Below are 24,040 nucleotides of genomic sequence, written 5' to 3'. Positions count from 1 at the left end.
ACTCACCATGGGACTCCTGCTGACAATTCCCTGGGAGAGCCAAGGGACCAGCAGTGCCCTCTCACTTAGGGACCCCTGCTGTTCAGTGGCTAAGGATTCCACGCTGTTCGGTCACTATGGCACGCGGACTGCCCACTCTCTAAGGGTACCACGATGCTACTTCACCGAGGGACACCCCTCTGCTCAATAAGCCAACCCCACGTGGAATCCTAGAGAGCTCCCGCTTTGTCTTCCCTTCCTCTGTGTCTCTTCACCTCGGCCACAGCTCTCTGCTCTCTTATTTTAATTCTCACGAGACTTAGCGCGGGTCTCCCGGGGCCTCTCTCCATATATTCATAGTAACCCGCTCTCCGGATGGTTCTTAGCAACAATGCTTGTACCAGGAAGGGAACGAGGCTAACAATACCGCAAACTGCAGGGCCATAAACTCCTTGTCAGAGATTATTTTCGAAGGGTAATCACGGACTTTACCCATGGGCGGCGTGTGCAGCCTTGAGTTTCTGTGTTTTTGTATAGTAGACTAGAGGCTAAAATTAGAAGCAGGGAAAGGCAATAGAAACTTACACTTAGGTAGGGTGACCGGATTTTTAGAAGCAAAAACAGGGACAGGTCAGACATAAAAGTAGGACTAAAGACTTTAGTCTCACTTTTATATCTGGCCTGTCCCGTTATTTTTTCGGAGCCTTGAAAATGTGTGTGTATATGTGTATATACAGAGGCGCAACTTGAGCCAAATTTCGGGGGGGCTTCGAAAAAATTTCGGGGGGGGGGCTGAATCTTTAAGCAATAGGCAGAGTGGAGCTGCAGGGGCTCTTAGAAGGGGTGAAACAACAGCGAGGCCTCATTAACATGCAAATGGTCTTCTAAAGACCTATGAAGTGCTCGGGTGCGGCTGTGTGTGTGTGCCTGGGAAGCTGTCTCATCCCGGGCTGCCACACACGGCGGGGGGGGGGGGGGGGGGGGGGGTAGGGGAGGCTGAAGCCCTTTGAGTCCAATGGGTGTTGCGCGCCTGGATATATATATGTATATATGGGTGTATATACACACACACACTCTCTCTCTCTTTCTCTCTCTCTCAAGGCTATGTTTACATAACATTATGTATGGAATGACCTTCACCCTGCCCTCTTTCTACTGTTTGTGCTGCTGGAAGCAGATAGTTGTACCACCTCCTGTACTGCCAGGCATAAATACTTCAGTTAATGAAGACTTTAGAGGTGCACGTGAAAGGAGAGCATACCCTTCACTTCTGATTCGCAGGTTGACCTGGTCCCAAAAACCATTTATTTAAAATTAATAAAAGCGTCGGGACCCCAGGACAGTCCTCTGAAAACCGGTACTATCCGGTGAAATCTGGGACGTCTGGTCACCCTACACTTAGGGGCGTAGAACTTTAAGGAGGCCCTTAGAAATGACAGTTAGGGTGTCCAAAAAACTGAAATGAAGCAAATGCACTCAGGGTTGACTGAAAACCAGACCGAAGGAAGCAATGACTGACCTGTGATAATTAAGGGACCCGGGGGAGCGACTGGCATAGCCGGTCTCCCACCACGGCTCTCGTCATGGAATTTAGCAGCCACAGGGTAAAGCTTTAGGGGTAGGTTTAGTGTAATGGTCTTCAAACTTTTTTAATACCCAGCCTTCTTGTAAAAAAAAAAATCATCGGGCCCTCCTCAGAGGTTTTTCACAATTATTCTATTACATTGGCAATGTTTAAATGTGTCTAGATTTATTTAAACGTTGCGGTTACGTTCTGTTACCATTTTAAAACTGCAATCAAATACATGATTACCTAACATACTATTTTAGTCAGGCAGGCCTTACTAACCTATAAAAGTATCCACAGTGTGAATATTAGAAATCGGCGTGGGGGATTTAAAGAATGTCTGGAGTCCCGTACCTTTTGACACCTTCTCCCAGCCAGAATATAAATGACAAAAGATGTTGGTGATGACCCATTACAGTGCGGCTTACTGCCACTCATTTTTTTCCATTTAAAACAAAGCACTGTTATCAGCAGTGGCGGCTCGCCGAGGGAGTGCTGCTGCGCGGGGGAGGGGCGTGGGGGGGGGGTAGTAGAGTCGGACATACGACAACATGGAGTAAGGTAAGTTAAAAAAAAAAACGATTTACCTTGCGCTCCCTGCATCGCCATGTCGTTGTATGTCTGACGCTACTACCCCCCCCCCTGCCCCTCCCCCACCCTGCCCACCACCCCGCAGCACTCCCTCGGCGAGCCGCCACTGGTTATCAGCATTATGCTTCTTTTGGCTAGAGCTCCCAACCCCCCCCTTCACTTCCGGCCTCCGAGGGCACCCTCTACCCTGTTTGAGGACCTCTGGTTTAGGGGAATACGAAGGGGCGTGTTTGAGAAAAAGTATTTAGGGAACTTGGTGTCGGAATTTCAGCCTCTTTGCTGAGTCCTTCACCCAGGCAGACAGGTAAGGCAAAAATGAGCCACCCACCCACCCTACAGTATCGGGGGTCGGCGTGTGGGTCCGCACCACAGTAGAACAGGTTTGTACCAGAATGTATTACGCAGTATTTGGAAGGATGGGGAGTCAGATGCAGGCGTATTCACCCCTCGGGGGAGGGAGGGTAACACAAGGGGAGGGGAAGACTAGGTTTGGATGTTGAGGGGCAGCCTTCGCGAGCATCAACTGTGGAAGGATACTGCACAGAAGGGAGTGAGATTAACAGACAGAAGATAGGGCAGAGAAATTCAAAATGAACACCCATTGGAGGAAATGACAGTGCCCTCCTTGTGAAGTATAGAAAGGGAGGGCTACGGTAGTAATCGAGAGAGAGATGAAATGTAGCTAACATCTCTATAAGTCGTACGTTCAATTGAAGCAGCACACCAGGACCTCCGTACCTTCAGACATTGGCACAAATTTAGCTGAGTAGCAATGAACTCCTTGGTGTGATGTAAAGAGTGTACCATGTTCGTGACCAAAACCAATGCCGGCAACTATAGCACTTGCAGCCCTGACACGTTTTAGATGCCTGAATCTCCTCGATGTTCAGAGACGGATGCAAAACATTGAGTGATGGAAGTAGACCAACTGATTGAACAGGGGCGTCGGGAGTCCCCCGCTTTAGCAGCTTAAGCGGGTGGAGTTCTTGGTGGGCCTCTTCTGTCTGCAGCTCGGCAAAGGCTATTAAAGTGAAAGGAGGGTGGTTGGTTGGTTAGTTGGTTGAGTGAGTGAAAGAACTGATCGATAGGTGTGTGAGTGAAAGAGTGGATGGGTGGATGGTTGGGTGGATGCATGAATGAACGAAGAGATGGATGTAAGGGTGGATGAGTGCAAGAGTGAATGGATAGGCGAATGGGAGGGTGAATGAATGGATACACATGTGGATAGATGGATAAGTGAAAGAATGGATGAATGAATGAAAGAGGGTGGGTGGGTGGATGGATGAAAGGGTGAATAGATGGATGAGTGAAAGGGCGGATTGATAAGAGGAGTGAAAGAGTGGATAGATAGATGGAGGGAATGAAAGGGTAGATAGATGGATGAACAAAAGGATAGATAGATAGATGAGAAAAAGAATGGATGCTGGGACATTGTAATCCCCCTATCTTTAGAAGCCACAGCAAGGCGAAGTTCTTGATGGGCCGCTTCTGTCTGCAACTTGGCAGACAAAGGGAAGTTAGTGAGTGAAAAGATAATTGATGGATGTGTGAATGAAAGGGTAGATTGATGGATGAGTGAAAGAGTGGATAGTTGGATGAAAGGATGGATGAGTAAAAGAATGGATGGATGAGTGAAAGGGAGAGCGGATGGATTGATAGATGATATGAGTGAAAGGGAGAATGGACAGATGGATGGAGTGGGTGAAAGGGTAGATTGATGCATGGAGTGAAAGGGTAGATGGATACACAAAAGGATGGATGGGTAAGTCAAAGGATGGATGAGTGTAAGAATGGATGAGAGAAAGGGTGGATGGATGGGTGCATAAAGGGGAGGATGGATGGGTGATGGATGAAAGGGTTGATGGATGGATGGCAAAGAATGGATGAGTGAAAGAGGGTGGATGAATGAAAGGATGAATGGATGAGTGAAAGAATGGATAAATGAGTGAAAGGGAGGGTGGATGGATGCATTAGTGAAACGGTGAATGGATGGGTGAAAGAATGAATGATTAGATGGCAGAATAAAAGGAATGGATGGATTAATGAGTAAACTGGAGGAAGGATGGTTGGAGTGCAAGGATGGATGATGGAGTGAAAAGGTATATGGATGGAGTGAAAGGGTGGGAGGATGGATGGATGGATGAATTACAGAAAGGTTAGAAGGATTAGTACGAGTGGATGTAGAGATGGATGAGTAAAAGGGTGGATGATAGATAGATGGATGAATAGGTTTGGATATGTATGCATAGGTTTGAATTTTGCTGGGTGGACGGCCTGAATGGTGAAAGACTAAATGATAGATGAAAAAATGGATGGGTGACAGAATGTAAAGGTGAAATTGTGGATATCAGCAGGAGGATGGAAGGATGAATGGATAAATGCTTGGATGGGAGTGACAAGAGAGATCGTCTGGTCATGATGTCTTGCTTTCGCTTGATTGGTGCCATAAAAGCTTTGGTTTGAAGATGGGTGGTATTTTAATTTTCTGGCTACTCCCTTGTGATAGAAATATCACGTAGCCCTTGTGACCAAGAACATAGCAAACACCTAATGTTCTACCTTTTGGTGCACCCAGGCAGTGTCTAATATGCAAGTATAGTAGACAAGAGGATGGAGAGCTTATTTAACATCAGTGTCTCCATGAGCCACCAGGTCTGCTAAGGACCCACTGGCCCTGGCTCTTCCTCTCAAGCAGCCTACAAGGTTGCACCCCCTTTTCACCACTGTAAATAGGCGGAAGTGCCTTCATAGTCTCAAATCATACAGTGGGGAGAGGAAATGTTTTCGAAGGACAACTCTGTATCCCAAAAGATTAACACTAATGGCAAGGCGGAGTCCTACCAGTTGGGATGTATTCCTGCAATACCTATCTCCTACCAGGAAAAATACTCCTTATTTTTTCGAAAGGACTCTCACCCACACAGGATGTGTGCATGCTTCATCGTTGATTCCTACATTCGGCACAGCTATTGTTAGCGGACGGGCTCAACCCCTCTTTTGAAGGGAGCCTTTTGATGGTAGTTCGAAGGACTTACAAGGGGTCTGAATATAGTTGGAAGGTCAAAATAGCCTTAAGGTGAAGCCATTTGTTTTTATTCGTAGGGTACATATGGCTGTTTTTAAAAACAGGGCAGAATGTAAGGGGAAGCTTTTATTGGCTCCAACATCTCCAGGTCAACATGTTTCATGCGGTCAGTTTTAACCCAAAAAGTTATCTGGCTTTCATCAAGACTGTACAGCGACTTAAACACTGTAATATTCACTCTTTGTTATAGTTTTGTATTGGTATTATGGATGTGTGCCACTCACTCACTCCAATCATACAGATCGATTTGTTACTTCACTGTCATTTCCTGGTTTCAAATATCGGCCGTAGGTCTGGGTATCACCCAAGTATTTATTAAATGTCAGCGCACTGAATACCAATCCTGCTTCGATCTGAATCCACTCAGGCCTCTTCGGTCCACTACCAGACAAACCTTGCCCCTTATCTCACTCATACATGTTCCTGCATTCTACATTGGTGACGGTTTTCCGTCTTTCTCTTCCTCCTTCTTTCCTGTTTACCTGTTTTGCCCTCTCTTGAAATGTCTAATGAGGAAAAAGTGCCAGTCCCCAAATATTAGAGCCGGTGGCCCCCACCAGCACCCGCAGTCTCAAACCAGGCACTAGGAGTTTGTTCTGGGATGATATGGCCGACTGCCGGATCTCTTCGGATGCGATGTACGGAAGCAAGCCAAAGGTTGAAGGAGCAAAGATATCGGGTGGGGGTGTGATGCAGTTATTCATGTAAGTGAGACATGGGTTGTGCAGTACTTTGTATGTTTGTGTGAGAATTTTGAAAAGAACACACTTGTGGATGGGAGCGAGTGGAGGTCTCGGAGATGAGTGGATATGTGGGTGTCAGATGGGAAGTTGCATTCTGGATGATCTGGAGCCTTTTGATTCACTGGGTGGAGATTTCTACTAGGAGTGCATTCCTGTAGTGTAGGCTGCTGTTGATTAGGGCTTGTGTGTTTTTTCAAGGAGTGTTGAGAGGAAGCCACCTGAAGACTCTCCTGAGAGTCTTGAAGGTGTGGAAGCAGGAGGAGGCAATGGAATTAACCTGGCTGGACATACCTATATGGTTGTCGATCACGATCTCTAGATTCCTGGCTTAGTTGGACGGGGTTGGTGTTTGCTTAGGTTTTGATAACCCCTGGCCAAGGATCAGAGTGTGGTGTCTTTTCTGAAGAATACCACCTCTGTCTTGTCTGGGTTGAGCTTCAGGCTGTTTGATTTCATCCAGAGAGCGACTCTGGCCTACAGTTGATGAACTTTGCTTAGGTGCTGAGGGTTTCCTTGGGGAGGGAGAGGAAGGGGTGTGTCTTTGTAAGAGATGATGATGACACCATGTGTGCGGATGATGTTGACGAGTGGGGTCACATAAATGTTGGAGAGCGTTGGGCTTAGACAAGATCCCTGGGGGTGCCACATATCCGGTTGGAGGGTTCAGAGATGTAAGAGGCTAGATTGACCGTCTGTGTGCAGCCTGTGAGGAGATGGCTGATACATTTAAGAGCTGATTCATGAATTACTGACTTGTGAAGACATTGGTTGAAGATCAGGCGGAAGATGGTGTTGAACGCTGTGGGGAGATACAGGAGTTTGAGAGCCACGGTGCTGCCTTGGTCTGTGATGAGGTGAATGTTGTCAGTGGGGGGATATGAGGGCAGTAACACATGAAACAAGCAGATTGTGGTGGATAATAACTCGGAGATGTCAAAGTCATTTTAGAGATCACTTTTAAATTGTGGTTGTCTGTACCCTGTAGCTAAGTGTCCTTAGGGGTAACCATTAGCTTCATGGCTAGGTCCATAGATGTTGCTGATTGTGCCATCACAGAGGGATATAGCCAATCATGATAAATACATGAGTGTGAGGCAATCATCATTGCCTATTGATCAGATTATGGTTTGCACAGTGCAGTTTTTGAGACAAGAGTTGAGAGAAAGCAGATTTCTATGTGTCTTCCAGTCCTGTGAGTGACCAGCGACAGTTCCAGTATGTAGGTGCTTATTGCGTGGATTGATGGTGATCCATCATCAATCACTCCTGTGTAGAGTGTGATGGTGGCCTGATGGTGTTGTGATGTAGGAGTGGTTTAGGGTTGCACTGTGCTTTACATCAAGGTTTAGGGGGCAGATGATTGTGAAGATAGGGCAAGCGAGTCCTGGAGCTATGTTGTATTTGGTTGTGTGCATGATTATAGTCAATTTAAAGAATGGTTAAAGTGCCTCAGAATCTATGGTAGAGTTGTTTATTGTGTATCTAGTGTGTGCCTTTGGTGTATGGTGGTAGGTGGTAGTTGTCTTTGAGTATATCACTTCTGTTTTCAGTAAATATGGTGGTATTTCTGTGTGGCGGAGGTGCCCTGTTTTGTGCTGTGTTGTATGTTGTTGATGGCAATTCATAACAAAAGTGCACACACATTGGGGAGATGAGTGGTGTGAGGCTGCATAGAGACGATGCAGATGGGCCGTTTGTGAGGTGTTTGTCACTGCCGGTAAATATTGTGCTTTGATGGAACAAGATGTGAGGAAAGCACCAGCTTGGTGTTTCAGAGCCATCTAATAAAAGATGCTCTGTGTGGGGTTTATAGAACACATACCTTTATCAATGGCACTGAGGTGATGTTTTTAGAAAGAACGTCAGTTTCTGATGATGGCAGAAAGTCCTCATCACTGGCACAGTGATTCACATTCATTGTGTAAACACTTTTATGAAAAAGATAAAGTATCTTTGCTTGTGAATAAACTGCCCTTGTCAGATCTTTAAGATTGTTTAAAGCGATGAAGTAGAAAGAATCTTAACAGCACACACCTGACCGAGAGGGGCGTGAGTAGAGGGATCTCTGTACACTTGGGGAAGGTGTTGGAGGCCCAAAAATCCCTTGTTGAGAAGAACTACTCTGTGTCTTCGCAATTTTCTTATGCCTTCTACCCCTCCTGGTGTATATACCATCAACCAGGACTCTCCATCCATCTCTGTCTTGGGCTTTTCTTTCAACCTGACTCCAGGTGTTGCCCATCTCCTTGCAGTCAGCATGGAGGCCTCAGCACCAGGTGTGTCTTGGCCTTCCTCTTTTCCTTTTTCCTTGAGGGTTCTAGGTCAGGGCTTGCCTGGTGGTGTTTGACGTGGGCTTACGGAGCGTGTGATCTATCCAGCTCCAGCATCTTTTCATGATTTTTTCATCAGCAGGGAGCTGGAAAGTCTGCTGTCATAGATCGTTGTTGCGGATGGTGTTTGGCTAGCAGATTTGGAGGATTTTCCTTAGACATGTGTTGATGAAAGCCTGTACTTTGTTGGTGGCTGTGATTGTTGTCCTCCCAGTCTGCGCAAGGGAATTCTGAAAAAAAAACTTGTATGGCTTGTGTTCAGTTGCATGGACATCGAGTCACCAAAATGCAATAGACAGCTAAGTGACACCGCACAAATTCTAACACCAATGACATCACAGAAATAACCGCTTGACCTCTCATCAATATCCCATTTACTGCTGAAAACTAAGGGAAGGGCAAAAAAAGCACACTATAGGATGTAAGCAGGGTTCTTGGAGCCTTGCTTACATTTTTAGGTTTGGCTTGACAGTGCTTGCACTGAGGGACTATTTTACATCACTAACCTACATAGAATCATCACTGATGAAATTATTTCTCAAACACAATGTATTAAAAAAAAGCAGTCTGTTTCTCTTTTATTTTTAGTGCTATAGTCTCTTTTCATGGTTAGGAGCCAGAGCCTTTTTTTTTATATACAATAAATAAACAAGCATTTACAACGCCAATAGATGTGGCTTTCATATACCCAAATTGGGGTACACAAATACTGTGCCACAATCCTGATGACCCTCAAACCTGGGGGAGGCAAGGGTCATGCCAGGATTAGGAATGGGCACGTCAGGTTTATTACTCATACCCTGTGGACACCCCTTAGTGACATCCATGTTCAAATCACCACTTTCACATCCAAACCATTAAAGTTTGAGAAAGAGAGTCCCTACCAGGAAGCAGAATTTCATTGAGGAGTGTGGGGGAAAGTAAGGAATGAGAATGTTTACACTGCAAAGATGGGAGGAGCTAGAGAAGCAGCATTGTTCGCACCTTTCTCTTGCTTCACTCATTCTGAGATTGCTGCTTGGTTAGAAGTGATCTGGTGTAGTGGCCAAGTTTAAAGCGAGAGATCAGAGATCTACTTTTTACCCACTAAGCCAAATTGCATTACCTCGCACAGATAACTGTGTTCAATTATCTGCCTAAGTGGATGTTTACAAACCACACACACATATAACAAACCTATTGACCATTGACCTGCCGATTGCGAAACTTTCAGGCAGGGCTTTAAGTGGGCGAGAGAGAATGTAGCCTTACGACTAGAGCTGCCGACTTTGGAGCTGGGGAACCAGGTTCGGTTCAACATCCTGTGATTCTGGGCAAATCACTTAATCTCCCCGTACCTACCAAAAATGAATGTGCCCTTGTGTAAAGTAACTGGTGCTCATGTAAAGCGCTCCAATACCTTCAGGTCGCGTTCGTGCTATATAAACTGCACCAAAAAAAAAAGTGGGCCAGGTCCTGCCGGTTCTCAGATTTGCTAGTAAAATGAATCGGACATTGCAACAGATCTCTTTTAGGCCCTGTATTCATGTCTTTAACTTTACAGGGAAAAATATTGATCGATTTATGAAAAAGTGTGAAAATGGTTGAGGTAATCCATATTTATTTTTCACATGTTTTACTTAATCTTCCGTTCTCTGAGTTTTGGTTTTTCCAGGATGCTGTGTTACGATATGTTATTTTCAGGCAGCATATCACTTTTGTGTAGTGCATACTTTGAACTGAGTCCCGATTGAGTGTTGGCTGAAAGCAGTGCGACTGTCTCTTAGTGCCTGTCGGTGGGTGTACTCTAAAAGGTGTTCAGAATAAATGGCCATCCAAACAATGGCCTCTCTGCCAAGCGCACAGAGCATTGGTCACCTATGCAAGTGGTAGTTGTGAGCCTTTGCAGTCGAGTGGGTAGGGTGGCACGCTGTATGAATATTAGTTTATATGTTTAAGCCACGCCTTAATTTAAACAGACCACACTCCATTTAGAGCCCCCCGGGCCCCCCCCCCCCCCACACACACACACACACTTTTTTTCAGCCCACATAAAGCCCTGCTTACAAGCTTTCGGGTCAGTGGTGCTTGTGAAACTGGGCAGATCTCGCCGGTGAGCGACGCCTATGTGCTGTGCTGGAACCTCCCCTCTGCACCTGAACCAGGGCGAGGCACCTGCCGCCCGAGAGGAGTGCCCACCCCCCTAGGCGGTACGCAACCTGCCAGAGTACTTCGGACGGGAGATTGCGATGCTCTGTTTAGCTTCCCCTTCAGGTTCCGGAACACGCCGGGCCTCTTTTTCCGGACCCGCTTTTCCTGCTGGGGTTGTTTCAGTAGAGTGGCGTTCAGTGGCTCCCGTCTCTCTCAGGGATGGGCAGTTGAAGATCTTTCAGGTTGTCGCTCTATTGCAAAGCCCTTGCTATAACTACACATTTGTTCCCCTTCCTTTAAGCAAGTATTCTTTCCCCCATACCCTCTGAACTTTGAACCGGAAGCTGCTATTTCTGACCATCCGAAGAAAGACTGGGCCTATTGGAACAATGAGAGGATGGCCTGCCTCCCAGCAAGGGAGGTGGGATGACGGTGGTCAACAAAGAGAAGTGTGCATGTGGCAAGGATTGATGAGTTTGGGGTTCATTTAGAATGACAGAGCGGGAGGTTGGTCCTTCTCCACCAATCCTGCTTTTCGCTGCCTCATCTAGCGGTGGGAGAGAAAATTGATTGTGGGTGGAGCCTCCAGTGGTGCTGCATTGGGTGACCCGCCATATGCAGGGTAGACATCCCAATGCCGCCCTCCCCTGCAAGCGAGCAGTGGTGCACATGTTCAAGGAAAATTAACTGTGGCTCCCGCGTGCCTAGCGAAAAAACTCCTAGTGGAGGGCTGTTTTTTTTTTTTTTTTTTTTAATGCCGCCCATGCAAAGGGCCTGCCTGGCATTCATTCCTGACATAAGTGCTCCTGCCATGTTGGCCCTTTCATCAGACATGAAGCGTCACAGCGGCAGGTAACCCTAGGTAGGGTGGATGCGCTACCATGTGGTGGATGTAGGGTGGATCTCTGCAGGGCCGCCAGCCGGGCACCTGAATCAATCAATCAATCAAGCATTTATAGAGCGTGCTACTCACCCATGAGGGTCTCAAGGCGCTGGAGGGGGTGGGGGATGTCGCAGCTACTGATCGAACAGCCTGGTCTTGAGGAGTCTCCTAAAAGTCAGCAGGTCCTGATGCAGGTGGATGGGGAGGGTGTTCCATGTCTTGACGGCTAGGTGGGAGAATGATCTGCCGCCGGTGTTCGTTCGGCGGATGCGTGGGACGGTGGCGAGGTCAACGGAGCGAAGCTGGCGGTTCGGAGTGTAGAAGGTGAGCCGTTCGTTAAGGTATGCTGGTTCGGCGTTGTGGAGTGCTTTGTGAGCGTGGGTGAGGAGCTTGAAGGTGATCCTTTTGTGTACCGGGAGCCAGTGCAGGTCTCTCAGGTAGGCAGTGATGTGGCTGTGGCGAGAGATTCCGAGGATGAGGCGCGCGGAGGCGTTTTGTATGCGTTGGAGTCTTTTCTGGAGTTTGGCCGTGGTTCCCGCGTAAAGGGCGTTGCCGTAGTCCAGCCTGCTGCTGACGAGGGCTTGGGTGACCATCCTTTTGGTTTCGGTGGGGATCCATCTGTAGATCTTGCGGAGCCTGCGGAGGGTGTTGAAGCAGGAGGAGAAGACGGCTTTGACTTGTTGAGTCATGGAGAGCGTTGTGTCCAGGATGAACCCCAGGTTGTGTGCATGGTTGGTGGGTGTCGGGGCAGCTCCCAACGTGACCGGCCACCAGGAGTCGTCCCATGCGGAGGGGGTGGGGCCGAGGATGAGGACCTCCGTCTTGTCGGAATTCAGCTTCAGATGGCTGGACTTCATCCAGTCTGCGACGGCCTTGATTCCCTCTTGGAAGTTGGATTTGGCGATAGCTGGGTCTTTGGTGAGGGAGAGGATCAGCTGGATGTCGTCGGTGTACGAGATGATGCTGTGGTGGTGTGCTCGGACGATGTTGGCGAGAGGTGCCATGTAGATGTTAAAAAGGGTCGGGCTGAGGGATGATCCTTGGGGTACACCGCAGGTGATTGTGGTGGCTTCGGATCAGAATGGGGGGAGGCGGACTCTCTGGGTTCTGCTCTGCCCGTGAGGAAGGAGGAGACCCAGTTCACGGTTTTGTCACGGATCCCTGCGTTGTGGAGGTGCGTGTGCATTGTGTGATGGCAGACGGTGTCGAAGGCGGCCGAGAGGTCCAGGAGGATGAGGGCTGCGGTTGCGCCATTGTCCAGCAGGGTCCTGATGTCGTCCGTAGCGGTGATGAGGGCGGTTTCAGTGCTGTGATTGCTGCAGAAACCGGATTGGGAGGAGTCCAGGATGTTGTTCTCCTCAAGGAAGTGGGCCAGTTGTCTGTTGGCGGTCTTCTCCATGACTTTCGCCGGGGACAGGAGCATGCAGATGGGTCGTAAGTTCGTGAGGTCCTTTGGGTCTGCCTTGGGCTTCTTAAGTAGGGCGTTGATCTCGGCGTGTTTCCAGCTCTCCGGGAAGGTGGCGGACTGAAAGGAGCTGTTGATGATCTTTCGGAGTTTAGGAGCGATGATGGAGCTTGCTTTGTTGAAGATGTGGTGGAGGCAGGGGTCGGAGGTGAACCGGAGTGGGTGGTGTTCATGATTTTGATGGTATTTTCGTCGTTGACGTTGTTCCAGGAGAGCAGGAGGTTGGTGTGTTTGGTGGGCGTTGGGTCGGGGGGGTCAGTGTCTGTCATCGGTGTCTGGGTGTTGAAGCCGTCCTGGATGTCTGCGATCTTGAGGTGGAAGAAGGTGGCCAGAGTGTCGCAGAGTTCTTGTGACGGTGGGATGTCATTGGAAATGGGGGTGGCGAGTTCTTTCACGATGTTGAAGAGCTCTTTGTTGTGTGCGTTGTTGTCGATACGTTTCCTGAAGGAGGTTCTTTTGGCGGATCGGATGAGTTGGTGGTGCTTGCGTCTGGCGTTCACAAGGGCTGCATGGTTGTCTGGTGTCTGGTCTTGGCGCCACTGCTTCTCGAGTCTTTGGCAGGTCTGCTTGGAGTTCTGGAGGTCGGCGTTGAACCAGATGGCGCAGTCGTCAATCCATTGTCTGAAGTTGTGGGCTGCTGCGTTGGTGTCTGAGGGTTCGGATGGAGGATCTCGGGCGAGGGTGGTGAGGAGCTGGTATTCGGTGACTTTGTTCCAGCTGTGGTGTGGGAGTCGTTGTGATTGGTTGTGCACGGTGTGTTTCATGAAGGAGAAGTGGATTCAGTGGTGGTCGGTCCAGTGGAGTTCGGTGGTGTGACTGAAGGTGACGTGGTTGCTGGCGGAGAAGATGGGATCGAGCGTGTGTCCGGCAGAGTAGGTGGGTGTCGTGACTAGCTGTTTGAGTCCGAGGTTGGCGAGGTTGTCGATCAGGGTTGAGGAGTTGCTGTCGTTGGCGTTCTCTAGGTCGAAGTTCAGATCACCCAGGTGGATGTAGTATGTGGATGCGAGGGCGTGCGTGCTGATGAGGTCGGCGATTGAGTCGCTGAGCTGTGGTCGGGGTCCCGAGGGTCTGTAGACAAGGGTTCCACTGAGGGTGGCCTCTGAGAATGGCCTCTGTGGCTGTTACTGAAAAGTGTTCTGTGGAAGCCAGCTCAGTAGGATACTGCGGTAGTTCAGTCTGCTCATGATGAGCAAATGAATGATGAACATAGCAGCATAAGGAGGAGGTGTGATAACAGAGATCTAGCTGCAAAGCTATGTGGTCAGTAAAGTTTAGAGCCTGTAGGACTTGAACAACACGCTGAGGTTCCTGCCAGTTGGAGTAGAAGAAGGAGTATCGGAGAGGCAGGGGATGAGCGGATTTGGTCGATAATGCCGGAGGAGCCAAAGATATATGGATTATTTCTGTTCATGAAGAATCAGGGGAAAGAGAATATAAAGCTTTTCAAAGCTGATGGCACAGAGGTACCCATAAACCTGAGTGAGAATATGCTGTGGTGATTAAGGTAGTGAAAGGGAGAGAAATATTCGGGTATCCTTAGTATAAAGGTGGTACGATAAGCAGAAAGGGAAAATAATAGGATTTTGAAATTGGAGTTGAAGGCAGACTGGCCAAAGCGCAGGTGGGTGCTTTCTCCACAGTGTGGCGCCCATGATGGCAGGCGTTGCCAAGCCCTGGAAGCCTTTTAGAACTGTCCTGTTGGGAAACCTTATGATTCCCCCATAGAACACTCCCCTGTGCGAATCACACTAGTCAAGGTAGAGGAACCAACACTGATCTCTGTTTTTTTCCTTACAGGAGACAGAGCAGCAGCAGTACTGGCTGGTGCAGCGCTCAGAGGGGCGCGAGAAGGAATGGGAAATCCGGGCCAGCGAGCTGGAGACCAGCATGAAGGTCCTACAAGGCGAGCTCCAGAAGCTGCAGAAAGCCCTACTGGAGGCTGAGAAAGAGAGAGACCGCTTCAAACAGAGCTTCGGGGATCAGAACCAGAGCTTGATGGAGAAACTGCAACAGGTGATGGGCTGAGGGGGATCAGGGCTGAGGACTCAGCATGGCTCCGTTGAGAAACCGCAACAGGTGAAGAGCTGAGTGGGATCAGGGTGAAGGGCTCAGCATGGCTCTTTAGAGAAACTGCAACAGGTAAAAGGCTGAGGGTGATCAGGGCTGAGGGCTCAGCATGGCTCAGTTGAGAAACAGCAACAAGTGAAGGGCTGAGGGTGATCAGGGCTGAGGGCTCAGCATGGCTCGGTAGAGAAACTGCAACAGGTAGAGGGCTGAGAGTGATCAGGGCGTAGGGCTCAGCATGGCTCTGTAGAGAAACAGCAACAAGTGAAGAGCTGAGTGGGATCAGGATGAAGGGCTCAGCATGGCTCTTTAGAGAAACTGCAACAGGTAAAAGGCTGAGGGTGATCAGGGCTGAGGGTCAGCATGGCTCAGTTGAGAAACAGCAACAAGTGAAGGGCTGAGGGTGATCAGGGCTGGGGGCTCAGCATAGCTCGGTAGAGAAACTACAACAGGTAGAGGGCTGAGAGTGATCAGGGCGTAGGGCTCAGCATGGCTCTGTAGAGAAACAGCAACAGGTGAAGAGCTGAGGGTCATCAGGGCTGAGGGCTCAGCATGGCTCTTTAGAGAAACCAACAGGGGAAGGGCTGAGGGCTCAGTATGGCTCTGTAGAGAAACTGCAACAGGTAGAGGGTTGAGGGTGATCAGGGCGCATGGCTCTGTAGAGAAACAGCAACAGGTGAAGAGCTGAGGGTCATCAGGGCTGAGGGCTCAGCATGGCTCTTTAGAGAAACCAACAGGGGAAGGGCTGAGGGCTCAGTATGGCTCTGTAGAGAAACTGCAACAGGTAGAGGGTTGAGGGTGATCAGGGCGCATGGCTCTGTAGAGAAACAGCAACAGGTGAAGAGCTGAGGGTCATCAGGGCTGAGGGCTCAGCATGGCTCTTTAGAGAAACCAACAGGGGAAAGGGCTGAGGGTGATCAGGGCTGAGGGCTCAGTATGGCTCTGTAGAGAAACTGCAACAGGTAGAGGGCTGAGAGTGATCAGGGCGTAGGGCTCAGCATGGCTCTGTTGAAAAACAGCAACAGGAGAAGGGCTGAGGGGGATCAGAGCTGAGGGCTCAGCATGGCTCTGTAGAGAAACAGCAACAGGTGAAGGGCTGAGGTTAATCAGGGCTGAGGGCTCAGCATGGCTCTGTAGAGAAACAGCAACAGGTGAAGGGCTGAGGGTGATTAGGGTGAAGGGCTCAGCATGGCTCCGTTGAGAAACAGCAAAAGATGACGGGCTGAGGGGGATCGGGGCTGAGGGCTCTGCATGGCTCTGTAGGGAAACAGCAACAGGTGAAGGGCTGAGGGTGATCAGGGCTGAGGGCTCAGCATGGCTCTGTTGAAAAACAGCAACAGGAGAAGGGCTGAGGGGGATCAGAGCTGAGGGCTCAGCATGGCTCTGTAGAGAAACAGCAACAGGTGAAGGGCTGAGGTTAATCAGGGCTGAGGGCTCAGCATGGCTCTGTAGAGAAACAGCAACAGGTGAAGGGCTGAGGGTGATTAGGGTGAAGGGCTCAGCATGGCTCCGTTGAGAAACAGCAAAAGATGACGGGCTGAGGGGGATCGGGGCTGAGGGCTCTGCATGGCTCTGTAGGGAAACAGCAACAGGTGAAGGGCTGAGGGTGATCAGGGCTGAGGGCTCAGCATGTGAGGAGCTACAGCAGGTGAGGACCTGAGAGCAATCAGGTACGAGAGGCTCATAACTCCCAAAGATGCGACGTCTCAGCTAGAGATGCAGAACCAGGGTCCGATGAAGCGGAGCAAACGGGGAGGAGCCGGCGGCATTCAGTGCCGAAGGAGCTCATTAGACCTCTTGGAGCAAATCCCTCTTCTGAGGAGCAGAACCCGACCCTGAGGAGAATGAGCAACAAGTGAGCAGCTAGGGGTGCTGAGGACATCCGTGTCCGACGGAGGCACCGCAGCAGCAGCCAGGACACAGGGTAAAGACCAGAGCCGGAGGAGCAGGCACGAGCTGAGGGGAAACTGGAGCAGCCGAGAAGGGGGCGGGCAGGGCAGAGGGGGGTCTCCAATGGGACGAGGAGCGGACTCGCAGCTCAGGACGGTCGCAGCAGGCGAGGGCCTGGGATATTAGGGTGGAGCGTAGCCCTCTGGGCATGCAGGGCAGAATGAGACTCCGAGCAACAGACCCGGGGAGGGGGTGGGGGATGGGCGGTAATTTGCAATAGGTGAGGCGCAGAGCTCCATCGAGGCAGATGGGGCAGATGATGGCCCAAGGAGCAGGTCTGGGGTGCGACAGAGAAACTGCAATGATTTCCTGAGTCTGATCCAGGCAGAGGAGAGTGATCAGGGTTAGAGCAGCCAATCCGAGCCTGAGGTGCAGAGCCCACTCAAGAGGGAGGGGAGGGACAGACACCCGGGGCTCTGCTCTGAGCTGGACCTGCCAACAAAGGTCTGCCTTCTCTTCTTTTAGGACCCGCTGTGTGTTACATTCTCACCAGGAAATAAAGAGGCCTGGAGTACCTAAGTTGCTCCTCCTTTCATCTACCCAAAGAGTGACCTTCGCTGACGGTGGTTACTTAATAGGTGGCAGTAGATGCTGTCTAATGAACCAGCCCCTTGTATGACTCCTGCATGGCCACTCCAGCCTCATCGTTTACCGTACACTAGCTGCGAGAGGGTGTGCACACTCAGGCACTTCATGGCGCTACGGGTGACCATGAATCAAGGACGCTTTAATAGGAGCCTTCCAGACAATAGAAGAAAAGCCCCCAGCACACGATTCAGTTATAACAGAAATGTCAAAGTGCGATGTGTGGGCACAAATTTAACACAGATACATAGGTTCTTTCTTTTCCCTTTTATTCTTCAGGTCTTCCTACAGCCGACACGTGTTTCGTCGCTAACATGGGAAATCGTCCCGCAACTTTATTAAGGCTGTGCAGAAATAAATGAGATACACGATGTGTCACCTAATAATTATCCTAAGTGTACACATTTTTCCTAAAACATCACCCTATGATTGGTGATACTGAAACCATGTGCGTTTAACCCAGAAATCCACAAGGTTTGCGACCAAGCAATAATCATGAAATGCCCAGAATAAAAGGGAGATACATTAATATATCCCATCTGCCAAATGTGAAAAATGGCATGAGAAAAGTGAAACACGCATGAAAAGAAATATATATATACATATTACCTACTGGCGGTCGCCAGTAGGTAGTTATAGTTAGGACCCCTTTTCCATAGGAAATCCGCAACATTCTATTTTGAATAACTTTGGCGCCGGTCGATGAATCCTCGCGAATTTCTCAAAATAGGTGGGGCGCTACGCTCCGCTCCTACCCTGAAAGTCTCGGGGGGATTCGTCAAGCGGGGGCTGAGATAAAAGGGGGGTCCCAAAACGCGTTTTTCCCATGCATTTTTCCATAGGACCTTTAGAACGAGCTACAGCCCGAACGGCTGAACAGAATTACTAGAAATTTGGCAGAGAGGTAGTCCGTAGGTCAAGTAAGTGCCTTTTGTAGGTTTGGTGTAAATCTGTTCAGTAGATTCTGAGAAAATAGCCTTTAAATCAATATATATATCTGAGCCCGCTTACCGTACGCTTACCGTACGCTTACCGTACGCGTACGGTGGCGTGCGCGATTCTGATTGGCTCTTAGATCTTAGTAAACATTCGAATCGGCCGAAACCAGGAAGCGGCGTCCGCCATTTTGTCTCTCGCACTGAGTGTTATTTATCAAACATGATGCCCAAAAACATGTTACGGGGCTGTTTTGACAACTCCCTCCCACATAGTCATGTTGAGGGAGTCCCCAAACATCCCCCAAGAGCAAAAACGGTTTTATTTTTTTTTCGGCAATTTTGCCGAGTACGCTTACCGTACGCTTACCGTAAGCGTACGGTAAAAAATAGAAATAAAAAAAACACTATCCACACTTACCCCACCCCCTGTGCTTTTGGTGGCCGTAGGCCACCAAATGTACAGTGCTTATTACATCAGTAAAAAAACTATATTTTGGCAACATGAAATTATAAAATCGAAATAAAAAAAACACTATCCACATTGACCCCACCCCCTGTGCTTTTGGTGGCCGAAGGCCACCAAATGTACAGGGCTTATTAAAGTTGATAAAAACCGTGCACGGAACGCACTGCGTTAAGTGGGCGCGCACGCCTCGAATGGCGTAAAGTAACTTAGCATTTAAAAAACCGTACAAATTCACTGAAAAAACCATAGGTTTCACACACGTTATAGTTAGGAATTAGCATTTAAAAAACCTTGCAAATTCACTGAAAAAAACATAGGTTTCACACATGTTATAGTTAGCGGAAATTTTACTGATAAAAAACCAATGAAATTGCCCCGTTATAGTTAGTGCTGGCAACTATAACTCACGCGACCGCAATCTTCTGCTGATGACATATGTGTCTTTATAAAAAAAATATTTGTAATATATGTATAGCTAAAAATGTATGGAAGAAGACATGGGCAAATAAGTGTCTAAATACAGTATTAGCATCAGCAGAGGATTGCGGTCGCGTGAGTTATAGTTGCCAGCACTAACTATAACGGGGCAATTTCATTGGTTTTTTATCAGTAAAATTTCCGCTAACTATAACATGTGTGAAACCTATGGTTTTTTCAGTGAATTTGCAAGGTTTTTTAAATGCTAATTCCTAACTATAACGTGTGTGAAACCTATGGTTTTTTCAGTGAATATATATATATATATATATATATATATATATATATATATATATATATACAGTTTCACAAGTTGCCTTTAGTAGAATGCACTCCCAACAAGTCTTTCAAAAGTGCAAGAACAACTTCAGAGAAAGACAGATAAAATAAACATCGCCTGCCTTGCCTGACGCGTTTCAGAGTAAATCTCCTTCCTCAGAGGCAGCATGCCAAGCCATGTTCATTCCGTAATCACTCCAACTGAAATAACCCCTCTAATTTGAAAACCTGCCCAGGTGGGCCTCTGGTTGCTAAGCATCATGGGAGTTAGAATCCCTGCTATGAATCTTGGGAGTTGGAGTCCATATTAAACCCTCGTGGGTCCGGAAACATAAAACATGCTTGAATTTTAAACTGCATACTTTTCTTTTTATTAGCATTAAATGTACAGTCTCTAAAAATTGTTCCCAAAGTAAAGCGCAACTTGTTGCTCCCACATGGCGCTTTACATCTGCATGCCACAGGACTTGTACTGATTCCTACAATGGTGCAATCCCCGACCTGGCTGGCTGTTTTTTATACAGTTTCACAAGTTGCCTTTAGTAGAATGCACTCCCAACAAGTCTTTCAAAAGCGCAGGAACAACTTCAGAGAAAGACAGATAAAATAATCATCGCATGCCTTGCCTGATGCGTTTCAGAGTAAATCTCCTTCCTCAGAGGCAGCATGCCAAGCCATGTTCATTCCGTAATCACTCCAACTGAAATAACCCCTCTAATTTGAAAACCTGCCCAGGTGGACCTCTGGTTGCTAAGCATCATGGGAGTTAGAATCCCTGCTATGAATCTTGGGAGTTGGAGTCCATATTAAACCCTCGTGGGTCCAGAAACATAAAACATGCTTGAATTTTAAACTGCATACTTTTCTTTTTATTAGCATTAAATGTACAGTCTCTAAAAATTGTTCCCAAAGTAAAGCGCAACTTGTTGCTCCCACATGGCGCTTTACATATGCATGCCACAGGACTTGGACTGATTCCTACAATGGTGCAATCCCCGACCTGGCTTGCCGTTTTTAAACTGTGAAAAGGCCATGCAGAAAATGCAGAGATTTGGGTAATAAAGGCAGAAAGTGTTCATGAGAGCCCAAGTCACGTGCTGTACGTCTAGGTTTAAGACATTTACACCCATTGTACCCCGTACTTGGGCATTAACACCCCCTGTATCCAGCCCACCCCCTTGTCACACTAGAACACCCACTGTATCAAGGCCATGCCCTTGTCACCCTATAACTTGGTTGAGATATTCACACAGTCTGTATCTAGGCCTGAGACTTTCACACTCTCTGTATTAAAGTCTGAAACATTCACACACTAGGGGGGTGATTACTATAGCGGGCGGATCGCCACCGCCCTTATGGCGGTGGCGATCTGCCCGCAACAAGTCACCGCCCGCAACCCATTTCCCCCCGCCATATTACTATGGCGGGGGGGACCACGGCTGATGGGAAGACCGTCCGCCGGTTGTCCGCCAGTAGGCAATCCGCCTGATTGCCTACTGGGCGGTAAAGCACAGCAATAGGGTGGCGGTGCCTTGCAGGCACCGCCATCCATATTACTATAAAGGCAGAGAGGTGCCTTTCCATGGCGGCGACTCCGCCATGGAAAGGCATGCGTTTTTTTATTTGGGGGCCCGTTGCGGGTCCTCAGGGTGTTGGGTGGGGTGGGGGGTGCACATGGCCCTCGGCATTTGCATGCACAAGGTGGCAGGCACCAATGCACAACATGCATTTCTGACATTGTGGAGGGTGCTTCTGAAAGCACCGCCCCCCACAATGTCCGGAATGCGGGATGCGCCCGCCAGTATGGCGAGGGCATCCTAATGCCTAATGCGGGACCGCCGCATACTTAGCGGGCGGTCCCATTTCCCGGCCCTATGCCATACTAATGAGCCCCTAGGTATCTAGGGCTGAGACTTTCACATTCTCTGTATTAACGTCTGAAACATTCACACACTCGGGATCTAGGGCTGAGACCTTCACACTTTCTGCATTTACGTTTGACACATTCAGGCCCTCGGTTTGTAGGCTTCAGACAAACACACCCACTGTATCCAAGCTTGAGACACAGCCTCTGCCTCTAGACCTATTGCATTCACACCCTCTGGATCTAAGACATTAACATCCTCTGTGTATAGGGCTAAGATATTTACGCCCTTTTTATTCAGGTCTGGGACATTTACAGTGTTTGTTTAGGTCTAGGAGATTTACACCCTTTTTATTCAAGTCTGATACAATATCATTTTGTATTCAGGCCTCGAACATCTCCTCCCTCTCTCTCCTAGCCTCAGACAGACACACTTTGTATTCACTATGTATTCACGTCGGAGACATCTATCCTGTCTGTAACCAGGCCGGAAACATTTACATCATCTGTATTAAGGTCTGATTAGGCATTTATATAATCTGTGACCAGGCCTAGGGGATTTACAACCTCTTCATTCAAGTCTGAAACAATAACATTTGTTTTTAGGGTCTCGAACATTTCCACTTTCTCCATCCTACTCTGAGACAGTCACACTTTGTGTTTACGATGTATTCACGTCTGAGACATCTAACCCTCCTGTATCCAGGTCTGAAACATTTTACATCCTCTGTATTTAGGTCTAATGTGTGACTAAGGCTAAGACATTTACACCCTCTGTTTTGCGGTCTGGGACATTTAAACCATCTGTATGTATCCTGGCCTAAAAACATTCCTGTATACAAGTCTGAGACATTCAGACACTCCATATACCAGTCTGAGACATTTACAACATCTGTATTTAGGTCTGAGATGTTTGCACCCTTTGCACGTAGGTCTGAGACAGTCACACACTCACTATCCTGTTCACAGCATCTATGTCCAACCCTGAGATTTTTACACTCTCTCTATCCGGGTCTGAGACATTTGCATCCTCTGTATTTAGGTCTGCGACATTTACACCTGCTGTATTCAAGTCTGAGACATTCACACTTGGTGTTCACATCTGAGACATTTGCACACCCTGTATTTAGGTCTTAGACATTTGCACCCTCAGTATTTAGGTCTGAAATATTTGCACCCTCTGTATGTAGGTCTGAGACAGTCACACACTCATCATCCTGTTCTGAGACAAGCACATCATCTACGTCCAACCCTGAGATATTTACACACACTCTATCCGGGTCTGAGACATTTGCACCCTCTGTATTTGGGTATGAGACATTCAAACTTGGTGTTCACGTCTGAGACATTTGCACCCCCTGTAATTAGGTCTGAGATATTTACATCCGCTGAGTTCAGGTCTAAGGTATTTCCTTTGTATCTCTGTGAGAAGTTGGCCTGGCATATGCTGTCCACTAGTTATAGTGGGCACCTTGCACCAGTCCAAACAACCCTTATTGATGATAGGTTTAAAGACAACCTTTATTGAAAACTATCCTAGTGGTAGCTATGGAGGGCAGCCTTCAGACTAAGTCTTGAAGGAGTGTACAGCAGCTTGGTTTACCAGATTATAAACTCCTGAATCACTAAATGAAAGTAGAACCACACAAGGTATATATATAAAATATATGTATTTATTTCTAAACACTCTCTACCTATCCCTTTATGAGATTAGAGAGCCAGGCACACAATAATACAGTTCTAAATAGCACAATATACAGTGGGCCCTTGGGGCGGACCAAACCATATATTAAGAAAGTGGTATAAGAACCACGACTTGACTAGACACAGTGCCTAGAGCACGTAGAAGTGCTGGGACCCCAAGGAACCACCCAAGGTAGTCACACAGGAGACCCATGGGAGACGTGTGCCGTGTGAGAACACAGCTGTGAGCCCCGTACTATTCTATAGGAAAGTCACGGTTGGAATTTTAGAAGTTAAGGACACTTAGGAGAGGACTTTGAGCAAACCCCTTTAGACTTAGGGAGTTCTAGGGCCAGCAACCACGGGAGCACCGTAGTACTCGATTTACCTCACCCAGGGAAGCCAGGTGCATAGGTGTCAAATGGTGTCGGGAATCATCATTGATTTCAATGACGATCTGCTGCAAAGTGAAGGAGAGAAGTGTCCGGTGTGATCCAAGCCTGGATCGAAGATCAGAAGAACCTGAAAGTGGAGGGGACAGAGTCTGGGTCACTTGCCAGTGACCAGGGGCACAATAGACGAATGCCCACCGATGTCTGGTGTTTCAGGTGCGAAGAGGTGAAGCTTGACTCTGCAGCCACCAGGACCAGGAGGCGTCGACGACAACCAGGAGCTGGATTCGAGCTGTCCCACAAAGGATGTCGAGTGCTGCGGTGTCGGTGCCTGGATTGGACCCAACACGCCTTGGCAACAGCAACCCACGCAGGAAGAGAAAAAATGCTTCGTGCGGACCAGCAAGGTCCTGGGGACTCCCCAAGCAATGGAGAGTCAGGGCATGTCTGGAGCAACCAGGTAAGCCAAATTAAAGTTAAAGTTACCTTCACAGGGGTCCACCAGTCAACGGACCAGAGATCGCAAAGCGACCTCAAGAGAAAACACATAGGGCCAGCTCACGGAACAC

The 24,040-nt window shown here is 48.3% G+C and overlaps 1 protein-coding gene across 1 annotated transcript in view; it reads left to right on the top strand.

Moving 5' to 3' along the window:
* The window catches only part of LOC146859069 (BICD family-like cargo adapter 1), a 108,381-nt gene that overhangs the window by 41,655 nt on the left and 42,686 nt on the right, over nt 1–24,040 (top strand). The window contains exon 2 of the mRNA XM_085649721.1: nt 14,571–14,786. Within this exon, the coding sequence (XP_085505847.1) occupies nt 14,571–14,786 (216 nt within the window). The remainder of the gene's footprint in view (nt 1–14,570; nt 14,787–24,040) is intronic.

Source organism: Triturus cristatus, chromosome 3_2 (assembly GCF_964204655.1).
Source record: "Triturus cristatus chromosome 3_2, aTriCri1.1, whole genome shotgun sequence".
Taxonomy (NCBI): domain Eukaryota; kingdom Metazoa; phylum Chordata; class Amphibia; order Caudata; family Salamandridae; genus Triturus; species Triturus cristatus.
This window is presented reverse-complemented; position numbering and strand designations above follow the sequence as displayed.